The sequence below is a fragment of the Lagenorhynchus albirostris genome, chromosome 19 (assembly GCF_949774975.1).
Source record: "Lagenorhynchus albirostris chromosome 19, mLagAlb1.1, whole genome shotgun sequence".
NCBI classification, from domain to species: domain Eukaryota; kingdom Metazoa; phylum Chordata; class Mammalia; order Artiodactyla; family Delphinidae; genus Lagenorhynchus; species Lagenorhynchus albirostris.
Window position 1 is genome coordinate 4,149,890 of NC_083113.1, and position 16,437 is coordinate 4,166,326.

The window sequence follows — 16,437 nt, forward strand, 5'->3', positions numbered from 1 at the left end:
CCCACGCGCGTTAAAAAAAATTAACATCAATAAAATTTGTATGCCTTTTCTCCTGCAAATCTGTCCATTGTCTGTTTAATTTGCAGGCCCCAGATACTGATCATAAGAGTGTAGAATAACGTTTTTCTCCCCCACCCCTCCACAGGTTGATGGCTAGAAGGTATGTTGGCTTCCACTGTGATTTTTTTTCCCCCTTTCTGGGCTTGAAAGGGTAATTAGTGCCTCTTGGTTTTCAACTTTTGCTCTGATTCAAAACCAAATTCCCGGGCTTCCCTGGTGATGCAGTGGTTGAGAGTCTGCCTGCCGATGCAGGGGACGCGGGTTCGCGCCCCGGTCCGGGAAGATCTCACATGCCGCGGAGCAGCCAGGCCCGTGAGCCATGGCCGCTGAGCCTGTGCGTCCGGAGCCTGTGCTCCGCAGCGCGAGAGGCCACAACAGTGAGAGGCCCGCGTACCGCAAAAAAAAAAAACAAACCAAACTCCCACTGAAGGAGGATGCTCCTGCCATGGCACGTTTTGGGAATGGTGGGGAGAAACAACCTTGTCCGAATTGTGGGATGTCAAGGAGGAAATTCCCAGGTAACAGAGCAGTTCCCTAGGTATCAAACGGGAGCTCAGAGTTGAGTTGTGCCTTTTATTCCCTGTGTGACCTGAGACAAGAGACTTCCCTTCTTCTGGATTCTGTTTTCCTTATCAGCAAGTGGGAGGAAAAAATTCCCAGCTGGTAGGTTGCTTGTGAAGATGATGTTAACGGGAGAGAACACTTAGCACAGAGCCTGGCGCTTCAGGATGCCATAGATGGCAGCTGAACCACAATCCTACGTCTCTTTGGGATTTGGGCGTTGGAGAAAGTTTCAAGTATATAGTACAGTATTGTTAACTGTAATCTGAATGCTGTATGTTAGATCCCCAGAACTTATTCCTCTTATAACTGGAAGTTTATACCCTTTGACACATAGCTCCCCATTTCCCCACTCCCAGCCTCTGGCAACCTCCATTCTACTCTGTTTCTTCAAGTTCAGCTTCTGCTCTGGTCTTTTATATCCGTTTGGAGTCAGTAGCAAAGACATAGATGTTAGTTTTTGGGTCTTTCTCCAACCTCCACATTGGGCTCTCCCACGAGGTCCCATCTCCCATTCTAACCCTCGGCTTACTCAGCCAATTCCCCTCCCTTTTCCCACAGACTTGGATGATCTCAAGAGAAGATAACTCTGGTGAACAGAGTTCAACTCACATAAGCTTCTGCAGGGTGCACTGTGTGACCTTCAAGGCATCACAGAGAGACTTTATGCTCTGGTCCGTCACCTTATTTCCTGCCAGGCTCAGGGATTTCAGGCTGATGGACGTAACAAGCATTTGGGCGATCACCTGACAACAGGTGTGGGTTAATTCACAGTGATCCAACCTGCAGAGACAGGCAACGGGAGACACATCCTCACCTCTTCCCAGAAGCAAGCCATTTCCCCTCCTTCCCTGCACGGCAGCCACTCTGTCCATTTGGCTGGTTCCTGGATGCTGTTTGCTCCGGCCTGAGGGTCTGAGCATTTGCTGTTTCTGTTTGCAACACCCCTTCTCATCCCAGCCCCAGGTCTTTTTGTGGTTCAATTTTCCATTCACTCTCCGGAGTGTCATTTCTTCTGAGTAAGTGAGTCTCACTACCTTCCTTAACTATGCCTGCCCTTCCCTACCCAACCCCATCCTCTTGCTTTAGTATTATTTTATTCATAGCAATTATCAAAAGCTGACATCTCATATATTTATCTGACATATAACATTGTGTATCAGGTGTAACTTGATATATTTATACATTGCAATATGTATACATTGATTTGATACATTCATATATTGCAATATGATTGCCAATGTAGCAGTAGCTACAACCTTTATCACATCACGCATTATCATTTCTTTTTTTTTGTTTTTGGTGGGAATAATTAAGATCTAGTCTCCTGGCAATTTTGACGTTTATAATACAATACTGGGGCATCTATAATCATTATACTGTGCATTAGATCTCCAGGACCTATTTATCTATTGGCAAGTTGGTACCCTTAAATAGTATATCCTCTAGGCCTGATGTGTCACGTAATCTGCCGTTTTGCAAGTAGCTTTACCATCTGAAACATGGAGATAACCGCTACCAATCACAGTGGTGCTTGTGAGGATTAAAAGAGTAAATACCGCAGCCAGGCATTGCTCTAATTGTGCAAACCTGTTCTTGCTTTTACCTGGATGCAGAGTTGGACTACATTTCACAGCCTGCCTTGCAGTGAGTATGATCACAGAACTGAGTTCCTGCTAAGAGCAATATGAGGGGAAGTGATTTGAACCACTTCTGGGTCAGGTCCATAAGACCTCCAGGTTTCCCCAAGCTCCCTCTGCTTCTATAAGCAGACTGCCTGTGCCCAGCAGGGTCTTGGAAGCTGCGTGTTAACAGTAGAACCTGGGCTTCCCTGGTGGAGCAGTGGTTAGGAATCCGCCTGCCAATGCAGGGGACACAGGTTTGAGCCCTGGTCCACGAAGGTCCCACATGCCGCAGAGCAACTAAGCCCGTGCACCACAACTACTGAGCCTGCGCTCTAGAGCCCGAGAGCCACAACTACTGAGCCCGTGTGCCACAACTACTGAAGCTCGCACGCCTAGAGCCCGTGTTCCACAACAAGAGAAGCCACCTCAAGAAGCCTATGCACCGCAACAAAGAGTAGCCCCCGCTCACCGCAACTAGAGAAAGCCTATGCGCAGCAAAGAGGACCCAACACAGCCAAAAATTAATTAATTAATCAATCAAAAAGAAATATAATGTTATAATGTTATATAAGTTTCATATATACAAGTCAATGTACCACCATAAAAAAATGTTTTAACAGCCTAAATAAAATTGGTTTTTGCCAGAAAAAAATATTGAAAGTTACTTTTTTCTTGTGGTGAAATATACATAACACAAAATTTACCATCTTAACTTTTCAGTGTACAATTCAGTGGCATTAATTATATACACACTGTTGTGCAGCCATCGCCACCAACTTTATCCAGACTCCTGATTCTCTGTAATATTTTAGCAGCTTTCTGTGAATGATTATTTCAAAATAAAAAGTAAAAACAATAAAGCCCTGAAATCCGCCAAGCAAAAACCATACCCAGGACTTACCTCAGAGACTCCAGCAAACAGTTTGGGTGCTTTACTGCTTCACATGCCATCATAACATCTCTATCCTTCAGGTGAGTGCTTTCCAAGTCCAGGTATTTAATATTTCTGTTGATAAGCGTTAGCCAGAGGTGACGGAGACCAGGGGTAATCTGGGCACCTGTAAATCTACAGAAGAGGAAAGAAAACACTAGTTAGACATTTGGGTGACATTTGGTTGTATCCTAATGTTTCCTTCTTGCTCTTTCTTCCATTTCAACTCTGATCTCTCATTATTTGCATTTACAATTGCCCCTCAAATAACATGGATTTAAACTGCACAAGTCCACTTATACATGGATTTTTTTTCAGTAAAAATATATATGTAGTACATTGTGTGCAAAACTTGTATTGAAGTGGGTAGCCTATCATTACACAGGAATAAGGTGAGTGATATTCAGTATAAAATTAATGTGTTTGTTTTCTCACTGTTTTAAAACTTTGCTTTCAAAGAATTGCATTACTGTACAGTCTGCCTTTCTCATAATTGTAGACACTGAATCAGCTGATCATCACAGGTGTTTTTTTTTAAAAATGTAACAATGTTTCCAATACTGCATTATGAGTATGACTGTAATATGGATGCCATAAAAACTTTAAAATAGGGCTTCCCTGGTGGCGCAGTGGTTGAGAGTCCGCCTGCCGATGCAGGGGACACGGGTTCGTGCCCCGGTCCGGGAAGATCCCACATGCTGCAGAGCGGCTGGGCCCGTGAGCCATGGCCGCTGAGCCTGCGCGTCCGGAGCCTGTGCTCCACAACGGGAGAGGCCACAACAGTGAGAGGCCCGCATACCGTAAAAAAAAAAAAAGAAAAAAAAATTTATAATGATTCATTCATTACTGTACAGGCTAGGCTACCATAAAGCAATCTTATTGCTGCTTCCTCATTATCTATGCATGAATCATTACACCTGTAAATAAATATGAATTTCTTTCACATTATATTTTCGTTTTTGATGTCCACTGTAACACGTATGTATCTACACATATGTATGTTATACATATAACATCTAAAGTATTTTGTACCATATAATATTGATGGAGATACTGACAAATGATTCCCCTTATAAATAGACAACGTCAATTTATGGTATCAATACAGTACTGTAAAAATGTACTTTCTCTTCCTTATGATTTTCTTAATAACATCTTTTCTCTAGCTTACTTTATTGTAAGACTAAGTATATAATACATATATAAATATGTATTAATTGACTATGTTATTGGTAAGGCCTCTGGTCAACAGTAGACTATTAGTGGTTAAGTTTTTGGGGAGTCAAAAGTTATGTTTGGATGTTTGACTGCATGGGGCCAGGGCTTGGCATTGTTCAAGGGTCAAAACAATTCCTGCATTGTTCAAAGGTCAAAAGTATTTTATTTTAAAGCAGCAAACACTTGAGTACCTATGATGCATCAGGCACTGGGAAGAGTGTATTAAACAAATGCTAATATTCTGTGCCTTATGGAGCTTAATCTATCAGGGAAGGCATTCAACAGAGGCAAAAGAGTTATGCATAAGAAAGCTAAAAATAGAGCAATCCCACTCCTGGGCATATATCCAGAGAAAGCCATAATTCAAAAAGATACATGTACCCCGATGTTCACTGCAGCACTACTTACAATAGCCAGGACATGGAAGCAACCTAAGTGTCCATCAACAGATGAATGGATAAAGAAGACATGGTACATATATACAATGGAATACTACTCGGCCATATAAAGAACAAACTAATGCCATTTTCAGCAATGTGGATGGACCTAGAGATTATCATCCTAAGTGAAGTAAGTCAGACAGAGAAAGACAAATATGTGATATCACTATGTGTAATCTAAAAAAAAATGGTACAAATGAACCTATCTACAAAACAGAAATAGAATCACAGATGTAGAAAACAAACTTATGATGACCAAGGGGGAAAGGGTGGGGGAGGGCTAAATTGGGATATTGGGACTGACATATACACACTACTATATATAAAATAGATAACTAACAAGGACCTACTGTATAGCACAGGGAACTCTACTCAATACTCTGTAATGACCTATATGGGAGTAGAATCTGAAAAAGAGTGGATGTATGTATATGTATAGCTAATTCACTTTGCTATGCAGCAGAAACTAACACAACATTGTAAATCAACTATATTCCAAAAAAATTATAAAAAAAGAATGAAATATGTTATAGTTCATTAAGAATAGAGCTACAGATATCTAGCCAAGTTCAAGTGGAAGAAAAAAGTCAAATGTCAGACTGTGCAATGTGATATCATTTGGATTAAAAACTTCATATGCCACTAAATATTTATAATTGCATGGAAAATTTATGAGAATATGTGAAAGTAATTAGGCAAACAGGAAGCTGAAGAGGCATCAGGGGACTTACTGAAAATCCTTTGGACTTCCTGAATCTCTTTACGATGATCATGTATTAGGGTTGAATGACAAATAGTGATGACATGGATTTTTTTTTTTAGAGTTACTGTTTTTCCTTTTAACATCTTTATTGGAGTATAATTGCTCTACAATGGTGTGTTAGTTTTTGCTGTATAACAAAGTGAATCATCCATACATATACATATATCCCCATATCTCCTCCCTCTTGCATCTCCCTCCCACCCTCCCTATGCCACCCCTCTAGGTGGTCACAAAGCACCGAGCTGACCTCCCTGTGCTATGCGGCTGCTTCCCACTAGCGATCTATTTTACACTTGGTAGTGTATATATGGATGACATGGCTTAAAGCAAGTGACAGGGTGTAACAAGAGCTTAACATAGGGGCGGCTAGTGGGGAGGGATTCCCAGGGGAAAAACAGTTAAGATAACAGCTGACAGAGCAATCAAGTTTGGTGCAGGACTTAAGGTGAACAAGGCATTATTCCTTATTCTGGGATCACCAAGTTCCTTGGCTCAGCCCAGTTTAAGGAAACTAATTAAGGAAGAGATAGAAGTGGCCACAGGAGAGGAAAATGTTTGCAGCCAAGAACTTGACTTGGTCTAGTCTTGAGTGTCACATGTGCTTCACTTGGTCCTGGAGGGAAAAGTAGAAATAGAACCTTTGTTGAAGTAGAACAAGCCCTTCATTTCCTGTTCTAGGTATCTGGTAAGTACCCTGGCATCTCCAACAGACCCAGGAACTTATTGGGTTGGCCCAAACAGTTCATTTGGGTTTTTCCGTAAGATGTTATGGAAAAGCCCAAATGAACTTTTTGGGCCAACCCAATATATTGGATATTTAAATATTTGTTACCTTATTAGCCTAAAAGCATTAAGGACTGATTTAAAGGCTCTCACAGATCATGCACTTTGATCTTGCTATTGCCTCATGCTCTACCATTTATTGAAATGAGCCTCCCTCACTTTTCCCTCACTAACAAACTCCTATTCATCCTTCAAGACCCCGAGTAAATGAACCCACCTTAGTAATCCCTTCACAAGGTCTTTAGTCATTCCCCATCCTGTGCTTTTGGGAACTTGGTTCCTATACCTTCCATGGCACTTATTCCCTCCAAATACATTTTATAGATTGGTCTTCCTCAGTAGGTGGGAGAGGAGAGCCATGACACAGCCAGGCAAAGGGGCATGTACAAGGGCTGGGAAGCCTTACATCAGATTCTGTATTTTACAGGTTGGCTGCCTCAGCTTGATGCAGAGGGTCTTCATGGCCTCTTCACTCAAGATGCTGCCACTCAGGTCGAGCTGTCGTAGGTTTGGGTGGGTGCTGAGCACAGAGCAGAGGTGTTCCCAATGCTCATCATGGGTCTTGATCTGCAGGCTATGTTGGAGAAGGAAATAAGCATTTGCTTCCACAGGATGGATTTTGACACGAACAACTGCCCCAAAAATGCCCGGGGAGAGAAACCCGTGTATTAGGGCGGGACAGGGATGGTTTTAGAGACTCTGAGGCTAGTGCAGCAGATCTCGCATCATGCTCTGGAGAAGTGCTCTCATAACCACCTGCCTCCGGAATATTTCGACACCCACGGGGCACACCTCCAGCTCTCGAGTAAGATTTGTGCTTAAATTCTAGCTCCCCCTTGAATGTCAGAGGGTGCAGCCACTACTGAAAACAGTATGGAGTTTCCCCCCCAGATTAAAAATAGAACTACCACATGATCCAGCAATCCCACTTCTGGGAGTATATCAGAGAATTGAAATCAGGATCCCAAAGAGATATTTGTACTCTATTATTCACAATAGCCAAGACATGGAAACAACCTAAGTGTCCGTCAGTGGATAAGTGGATAAAGAAAATGTGGTATACACACAAAATGGAATATTATTCAGCCTTAAAAGAGAAGGAAGTCCTGCCATTTGCAACAACTGGGATGAAGCTAGAGGGTATTATGCTAAAGGAAAAAAGCAGTAACAGAGAGACATGCATGATCTCACTTACATGGAGATTCTAAAAGAGTCGAATTCATAGAAGCAGAATGTAGAGTGGTGGTTGCCTGGGGCTGGGGGTGGGGGAAATGGGGAGATGTTGGCCAAAGGGTACAAAGTTTCAGTTATGCAGGATAAATACATGCTGGAGAGCTAATGTACAACGATGTGGCTAGGGATAGTAGGTAGTCTTAAGTGTTTTCACCACACACACACTCTCTCTCACACACACAAAGAAAATGATAACTATAAGAGGTAATGGGTATGTTAATTCGCTTGATGGTGATGATTATTTCAGGTATATCAAAACACCAAGGCATACATCTTAAATATATGCAATTTTCATTTGTCAATGATAGCCCCCCTCCCAAAGATGGAAAGGAAAAAACGAATTGCAGAGATAAGGTACTCACCCTTGGGGAATGCTGGGCCATGACTCAGCAAATTCATGCTTTGGGACCTCTCTGACATCCAACCGAATTTTCCGTAAATACTGGCAATGCCGGAAACAGAAAGAAGACACTATTAAGTCCATTGGCCGGTTCAGTGGAAGCCACACTTCTTGGAAGCTGTTCAATGCCGAGCGAACAAACTCATCATCCTGTGTCTCAAAAAGACAGTAGAAGGCGTCAAGGAAGTCTAGCGGGGCAGTGGTGTTGGTGTGTTGACCCAACAAAGAGATCCAGTGCAGAAGCCTCTGCTTTGCCACCAGGGGGACAGGAGATCCCAGGAGGGTTCCCAGTGCCCCCATCACCTCTTTGCTCATGAGGCCAAACAAGAACCTCTTCATCTGGACCAAGTGGACGTTGAAGTCAATTTGCTTGAGTTCCATCAAACTCTTTACATTCTCAGTGAACAGAGAGTAGGGGTCCCCCTCTCCTTCCCATCCTTCCAGGACATAGTACAAGGCAGCAAAGAACTCCTGGAGGCTGAGGTGTAAGAACATGTAACACTCTTCACAGCGGCTGCCTTGGAGGAGGATGCTTGTGTGAAACAGAGCGGAGAGCTCAGGTTCCTTCAGTCCGTGAATGCCCAGGTCATCGCTGTAAAACACGAACTTCGCATTCCACACGCCTTCCACAGCCATCTGGCACAAGCCCTTCAAGGTGACTCTTTCTTCCTGACGCAGACAGCTCCTGACTGCATCTTTTGGAGCGAGCTGATGGAACACGAATGAGGCATACAAGCCCGTGAGAGTCTGGCAAGTGATGGAAAGGCTCTTTCCTGGTGCCTCTTGCAGGTTGAGAGCCTCACAGACCAGGGAGCACACGACGGACACCTGGCACTTGTCAAACACCTCATGGTTGCCCACTACTGAACGCAAGGTTTGCATCTTTTGATGTTCATGCTTCATATGCTCAAGAAGCAACTGCATCCTTTTTTCCACTGAGAGTCCCCCCACCAACAGGTAATGGGGAGACCGGAGCACGGACTGGAGCTTTTCTATGCCCGAGTCTCGGACGGTGATGATCAGGGAAGACTCGGGAAGCAAGACTTTCTTCAGAAGACTGTGCATCAAGACGGACACGGGCTGCTTCTCCGCCCAGTCTCCAGAGAGATTTGAGTCATCGTCTTTGAAGGCGAGGTCCAGGTCCTCAAATCCGTCAACCACAAACAAGAGCCTTTCTGGTTGGGACAGGATCTCCTCCACCTGGACCTGGGTGTCTGGCCACTGCCTGGAGATTAACTCTGCAAAGCTGCACTCCCTCATCCACTGTACCTCTCTGGCGTGGAGGAAAAAGACATAGGAGAACATGCCCTGGTAGAGCTCACCTTGTGCCCAGAACAGCAGGATCCTTCTGGCCAGAGCTGATTTCCCGATCCCCGCCTTTCCGTGTAGAACCACGGTGAGAGGCCGGAAGTCCCCCTGGTCTGGATTAAAAGCCCCCAACAACACGTGCACATCTGGACAGTCAGAGGCAAATTTTTCAAAGCTGTGGTGTGCATCCAGCTTCGTGGAGAATTTCCTCATCACGTGACTCTTATAGTCTTGTTGGTCATCTCTGTGGCCTGAGTCAGACAGGAGAGAAGAAGAACGAGATAGAGAGTTTGAAGAAAGTCTGGATTTCAGTTTAAAAAACTAGCAGAAAAGCAAAACAAAAACCGCAGACCTAGTGGATCCTAAGTCACACAGCCTACAGCTGTGGGTCTTTTGTTTCTTCCTAGCAACGTACACATAACAAGCTCTGTCCCTCGTATGAAGATCACTTCCTCAAAGTTTACTGATGCTCTGCAAAATCGCTCTGTGTCCCTTTAACCTGATTTCTCTTTCCAGGACTTCATACCTGATAGGTTGCATTTTTGTTTGCTTATTGTCTGTCTCCGGCAATGGATTCTGTGCAGGGACTTTGCTACTTGCTACTGTTTCTTCAGTATTGTAACAGTGCCTGGTGCCCTGTGGACACACAACTACGTATTCACTGAATAATCTACATTGAACATGCCTATGTGGTCTCTGAAAGACAGAGAAGCCTGGGGGAGGTGAGGATGCGTGCGTGGCCCTGCGTTCCAGACCTCGGGGTGGGCGTGCACATTCAGTTCCAGCCCAGGAATCCCGGGCTACTGTGGAGAAACAGCTCCATGTGACGGGATACTGCTGTTTACGGGGAGGTAAGCACAGCCTTTGAAGTTAGACCGGTACTGCCTGCAACTCGAAGCTCTATAGTGTCTGTGATTTGGAACAAGTTGCCTCATTTTCTGGACCTCCATTTCCTCACCCATAAGATGAGATGGACATCCTCTTCAAGGGCTGCGACAAATATTTAAGGAACAGAAAGTGCATTCGATATTTATCGGCACGGGGCTTGGCAAAGATGAGCAATGGCCACTATTAGCATTACAAAGTGTAATTCTTTCAACCTTACCCTCTTTATTTTATTCCCAACACTTGTCATAAATGGCAATTCTTTTATGTGTTTAATCATCTAGCTCCCAGCTTCCAAGGTGAGCTCCATGAGAAAAATACCTTGTCATTTTACCTCCATCCCTGCCTGTAGCCTCCTTAACCGTCTCTGACATCCAATAGGTATGCACTAACATAAAAAATTAGATGATCATACTACGTGAAATAAGTGGGACAGAGAAAGACTAGTATCATAGATATCACTTATAGGTGGAATCGAAGAATGGATACAAATGAACTTCCTTACAAAACAGGAGACTCACAGACCTAGAAAAGAAACTTATGGTTACCAAAATGGGAAATGGCGGGGGCGGGGGGAGGGAGAAAAGTATACACACGACTATATATAAAATAGGTAACCGACAAGGACCTACTGTATAGCACAGGGAACACAATATTCTGTGTTGGGAAAAGAATATGAAAAAGAAGAGATATATATGTGTTACTGAATCACTTTGCTCTAAACCTGAAACGAACACAACACTGTAAATCGACCATACACCAATATAAAATAAAAATTAAAAAAAATTTAAAAATTCCTATCCGGTCCCTTACATTTGCTGGTACTACCATTATCTTTAAAAAAAAAAAAAGAGAGTAAGACTCTCTCTATACAAGTGCATGAGACAGTGACTAGCCCTACATAAAATCTCTACACAAAAGTTCCAAATCTTAAACTTCATTGTTCTGCATCAGGAAGGTCATGAACAGATCGGTGTTAAACCCACAAGCAGCAGACCCTCTGAGATCGGAACAAGGTCCATTTGCTGAGGTCACACTGATGTATTATCTTCCGTCAAAAGGACAGACTGTGCTCCTGGGTTGTAGGTTTTTGTAGAGGTAGAGGAACCCCAGAAAGAGAGGCTGCAGTTGAATTCAACCCTTCTTTGCCTCTTCCTCAGCCGCTTTTTCTTTTTCTTCTTTTTTTTTTAAAATTGAAGTACAGTTAATTTACAATGTTGTGTTATCTTCAACTATATAGCAATGTGGTTCAGTTTATATATATTTATATAAATATTTGTATATATATTTATTTATATATATTTATGAGTATATATAAACACATATTCTTTTTCAGATTATTTTCCATTATGGTTTATTATAAGATATTGAATATAGTTCCCTGTGCTATACAGTAGGTACCTGTTTTATATATGTTTTAAATATACCTATTTTATATACAGTGTTGTGTATATATACAATGGAATATTACTCAGCCATAAAAAATGAAATAATGCCATTTGCAGCAACATGAATGGACCTAGAGTTTATCATATTAAGTGAGGTAAGTCAAAGACAAATATCATATGATATCACTTATATGTGGGATCTAAAAAATGATACAAATGAACTTATTTACAAAACGAACAGACTCACAGACATAGACAACAAACTTAGGGTTACCAAAGGGGATACTAGGGGTCGGGGGGAGACACCTTTTCTTCTTCCATGGATTTAGTGATCATGTCTGTACTTAAGAGTTCCAAATATTGCTCTCTAGTGCTGATTTCTTCCCTAAAAATCCAGGATCATATGTCTAACTCACTACCTTAAAGGGACCTCAAATTCAATGCACCAAAAACTCATTTCAGCTTTTACCTCTAACCAAAAACTTACTCCTTCTGGTAAGTGTCCCGTAAATGATAATTAGAAAGAAGCTTCTCTTTCTGAACTTACCTTGGAACAGATATTTGGCTCATTCCCTTATACAGAAATCTAATTTTAGCCCCACACCATCACTCTATGGTAGTTTTTCATCAATAAAATGGGGATATTAATACCTCCCTTATGAGACAGGTGTAGGATCCCACAACATAATCCCAAAATGTGAGAACAGCGCCCGGCCCACGGCAAGTATTCTAGAAATGTCGTCATTGTTGGTATTTGTTACTACCCATTCCAACTGAAAATGGACAATACTGGCCGCTATTAGGTTTTCAAATATTTGTCCAAGGAATGATTAAAGTAACCCACACCTGCCAACGTAAGTTATGTTGTACAGATGGAATAAAAGCCCAGCTTGAAGTGATTTCAGAGTTTGAAATGTACTTCATTGACTTTCAGGACTTCCCTGGTGGTCCAGTGGCTGAGACTCCGCGCTCCCAAATGCAGGGGGCCCAGGTTCAATCCCTGGTCGGGGAACTAAGATGCCACATGCCATGCCACAATGAAGAGTTCACAGGCTGCAACTAAGATCCTGAATGTGGCAACGAAGATCCCGTGTGCCACAACTAAGACCCTGTGCAGCCAAATCGGTCAATCCATCAATCAATATTTTTGAAAAAAATCATTGACTTTCCACATCACCATCCACCAGGTTGTCTGAACAGAAAGGTGGGAGCAATTTCTGAACCTCTGTTTTTCTGAAACCCTCAACGCCAAGTTCTACTAGATATATCTACCCCATATCTTACTGAGATATTACTATCTTAGATCGCAATAAATATTTTTCTGTGATAATTTCCTTATACATAAATGTTAATAGCAGCATCATTCATACACATCCATTTTCCACCCCCCTCTCCCCCACTAACTTGGTACTTCTTCCATGCTTAGACCTTGGTCCGTCTTTGTTGGTGTAGAATGTTCTGGTATTTCAGCCAGTAAATATTCTGCAATAGAGAGTAGATGAGATAATGTCTCAATAAAGTCATGGCAATTCCCCAAATCAGGGATGAGCACATCCTCTGCCCAAATTACTGAGGGCAACAAAGACTAGTCTCAGGATCTCACAGTTTATTCCATGACTAGTCTGAAATGAGAAAAATGGAGACAGACCCTCAAATACCACCAGCACGGTGAAGCAGCAGAGATTTATAGTAAAGACTGTCTAATTTTGAGCACGTAAATGTACATTTCAGTCCCATTTTTGCTGTGTGATCCTGGGTAGGTCATATAATAAGACAGTATATTATGGTTATTAAGAGTTAATTGTCAAGGGCTTCCCTGGTGGCTCAGTGGTTAAGAATCCGCCTGCCAATGCAGGGACACGGGTTCGAGCCCTGGTCCAGGAAAATCCCACATGCCGCGGAGCAACTAAGCCCATGTGCCACAACTACTGAGCCTGCGCTCTAGAGCCTGCGAGCCACAACTACTGAGCCCACGTGCCACAACTACTGAAGCCCACGTGCCTAGAGCCCGTGCTCTGCAACAAGAGAAGCCACTGTGATGAGAAGCCCGCACACCACAACGAAGAGTGGCCCCCACTCGCTGAAACTAGAGAAAGCCCGCGTGCAGCAATGAAAACCCAAGGCAGCCAAAATAAATTAATTAATTAATAAATTTTAAAAAAGAGTTAATCGTCAAGAGTCATCTTAAACACCTCTCTCGAACATCAGAATAGTTCGTTAACTACTCAGATGCCTGTGAGTTCTCCAAATAGAGGTACCTTCAACTCATAAGCTCTAACATTGACCAATCCTCCCTCCCCCTCCCCCTCCCCCATCTACTTGCTGCAAAAATCTCTTCCAGTATTTCCTGGGATGAGGCAATGGAACCCCATCCACCCCGTAACTCATGCCAGAAACTTGGGTACCATGCTTGATTCCATATTCTCCATCTGCATTTAGTCCTCAAAAACTGTTGTGTCTGTTTCCAAAATATCTTCCAATTCCATTTCTACTTTTTCTTTAACTGCCATCATCACCCTAGTCCAAGCCGCCTTTATTTCTCCCATGGGATGCTAGAATGGACCCCTAACTGGTCTCCCCACATCCACTCATGACTCTTTCCAGACCACTCATGACTTCAGCAACAATGGTGAAATGCCAGTTTGATTATTTCTACCCTTACCCCTTTAAAACTATTTAATTGCTTGTGCTTTGCTATTAAAATTATTTTCAAGATGCTGTCTGACTTCTAGACCATCTTTTTTTTTTTTTGCGGTACGCAGGCCTCTCACCATTGTGGCCTCTCCCGTTGCGGAGCACAGGCTCCGGACGTGCAGGCTCAACGGCCATGGCTCACGGGCCCAGCCGCTCCACGGCATGTGGGATCCTCCCAGACCAGGGCATGAACCCGTGTCCCCTGCATCGGCAGGCGGACCCTCAACCACTGCGCCGCCAGGGAAGCCCCTAGACCATCTTTTTATCTTCATCTCCTGCCATATTCTCTCCAATGCTTCATGGTCTATCCAACCTCTTTCTTTGTTAAAGACTTCATAATGTTGCTCTCTTTTGCTCAGAATGTTCTCCTCTACCCAATTAGCTCGGCTAATTCCTTTTCTTCATTTTTGTCTCAGTCTAAACCTTACTTCTTCTAGGAAGTGATTCTAGTCTTCACATATTTTTCTACACCATCCATTTAAAAAATTGCCCATTTATCCCTCTTCCCTATTGCATTGCAAGCTATAAATCTCTGGCACAGGATACACGAGAGTATGCAAAATGAATGTTAAAAAGTAATTTTTGTCACATATTAGGTCATGAACTTGGTCAGCTTACACGAGAATTTAAAGATACGCAAAATGAATGTTAAGTAATTTTTGTCACATATTAGGTCATGAACTTGGTCAGCTTACACGAGAATTTAAAGATACGCAAAATGAATGTTAAGTAATTTTTGTCACATATTAGGTCATGAACCTGGTCAACTTGTGTAACTTGGTAGAATCTCTATTTTAGCTTCTGTCATGGGGAACCTATTTTTTGGGTGAGTTTGAAAATCAATAGCAGAGCACACGACAACTTCAACATGGTATTTAGACTGGGGTACTGACTGGTAAACACCAACGATTATTTTAATTTTATAACCCTTATTTCCTGTGAATAATACTAATATGTTTTCCACCCAGGGCTTTTTTGAGGCTCCGAAGGAATAGCTTCCGTTCAAGTCCTTTGCAGCTACAGCTGATGAGCTACATATAGGCATGTAATACCTGTAAGTCTTTAGGGCCAATCTGATTGCTTACACTTGGGGCTCTTCGTTAAGTTTTTGTCCACAGTTGAGGAGACAATTCCTCCTGATGAAGGAGAGCTATTATTTTTTTCTACTACCTTTCTCCTAACTACCTTAAGATAACTACACAATTTGATCTAAGGACACGGCTATAATATGGGCACCAACATTCTGAGGAAGGTCAGTCCTTAGAGAAGTTCCTTGAACCTTAGTCCCTCAGTCTGGGGCAAGAAATAAGGGAGATGCCCATTGTACAGCCATTAGTGTTCTCAAAAAATGAGTGAAGCTTTGTTAAGCACTCTCTATACATTATCTTATGGAACCTCTGCGACAGCACAGATAAGCATCACAGTTACTGTTCCCAGTTGTGGAATCCAAGGGTCAGAGTAGGAGAAAATTTGCCAGAAGTCATACCTGTGGTGGCACCTGAGCTACGCACTTCTGACTACAAATCCCATCTACTAACTTTGACCAAATTCTGTCCAGATAGAGGGCTTATCTACCCCTGTCTTCTCCTTCATTGTTTCACAGGCTGGAGATGACTCTAGCTTCCAGCCAGGGAGGTGGACCAATGAGTGAGTTAGCTCTCCTAGTTCAGACTCATGCTGTAGAGGGGGACTCCCTGAGAGAACAATGATACCTTTCCCATTCCCATGGGAACTTGAGGTCACCTCCCTTTTCTCCTACCCCTAGATCTGCCCCAAATCTGTCTTACTCACTTTTCATCTCATCCCTGGCCATCTCTGAGAGGGCCGACAGGCTCATCTTCTCAAAGATGTCAATGGATATCTTCCAGGCGAAAGATTCTTTATAATGCTCATGCAAGAGGGAGGTGAGCTGTTCCGAATCGGCATTATCCACTTCAGCCAGTGGAAAGGAGCAGGCTGCTGGTTCCGAAGCGCTTTCCTTTAGTAATGCCTTAAATATCTGAAACTCTTCTTTGTGTAGCTGCTTGAAACACCATTGCAGTCCATAGCTGGAAAAGGAGGATAATTTGGCTTCTCCCATCTTAACGCAAGGCTGAGAGCTCAGGTTTTGTTGGAGAAGTAGATTCTTTGGTAAACGAAGCAAATGGG

At 42.9% G+C, this 16,437-nt stretch overlaps 1 protein-coding gene across 1 annotated transcript in view; it reads right to left on the reverse strand.

Moving 5' to 3' along the window:
• Positions 1 to 16,437, reverse strand: part of NLRP5 (NLR family pyrin domain containing 5) — a 29,208-nt gene extending 12,771 nt beyond the window's left edge. The window contains exons 1-6 of the mRNA XM_060131663.1: positions 16,081 to 16,437; positions 13,000 to 13,077; positions 7,977 to 9,573; positions 6,788 to 6,955; positions 3,148 to 3,312; positions 1,234 to 1,404 (exon numbers count right to left, since the gene is read on the reverse strand). Coding sequence (XP_059987646.1) covers positions 1,234 to 1,404; positions 3,148 to 3,312; positions 6,788 to 6,955; positions 7,977 to 9,573; positions 13,000 to 13,077; positions 16,081 to 16,369 — 2,468 coding nt within the window. The 5' untranslated portion in view covers positions 16,370 to 16,437. The remainder of the gene's footprint in view (positions 1 to 1,233; positions 1,405 to 3,147; positions 3,313 to 6,787; positions 6,956 to 7,976; positions 9,574 to 12,999; positions 13,078 to 16,080) is intronic.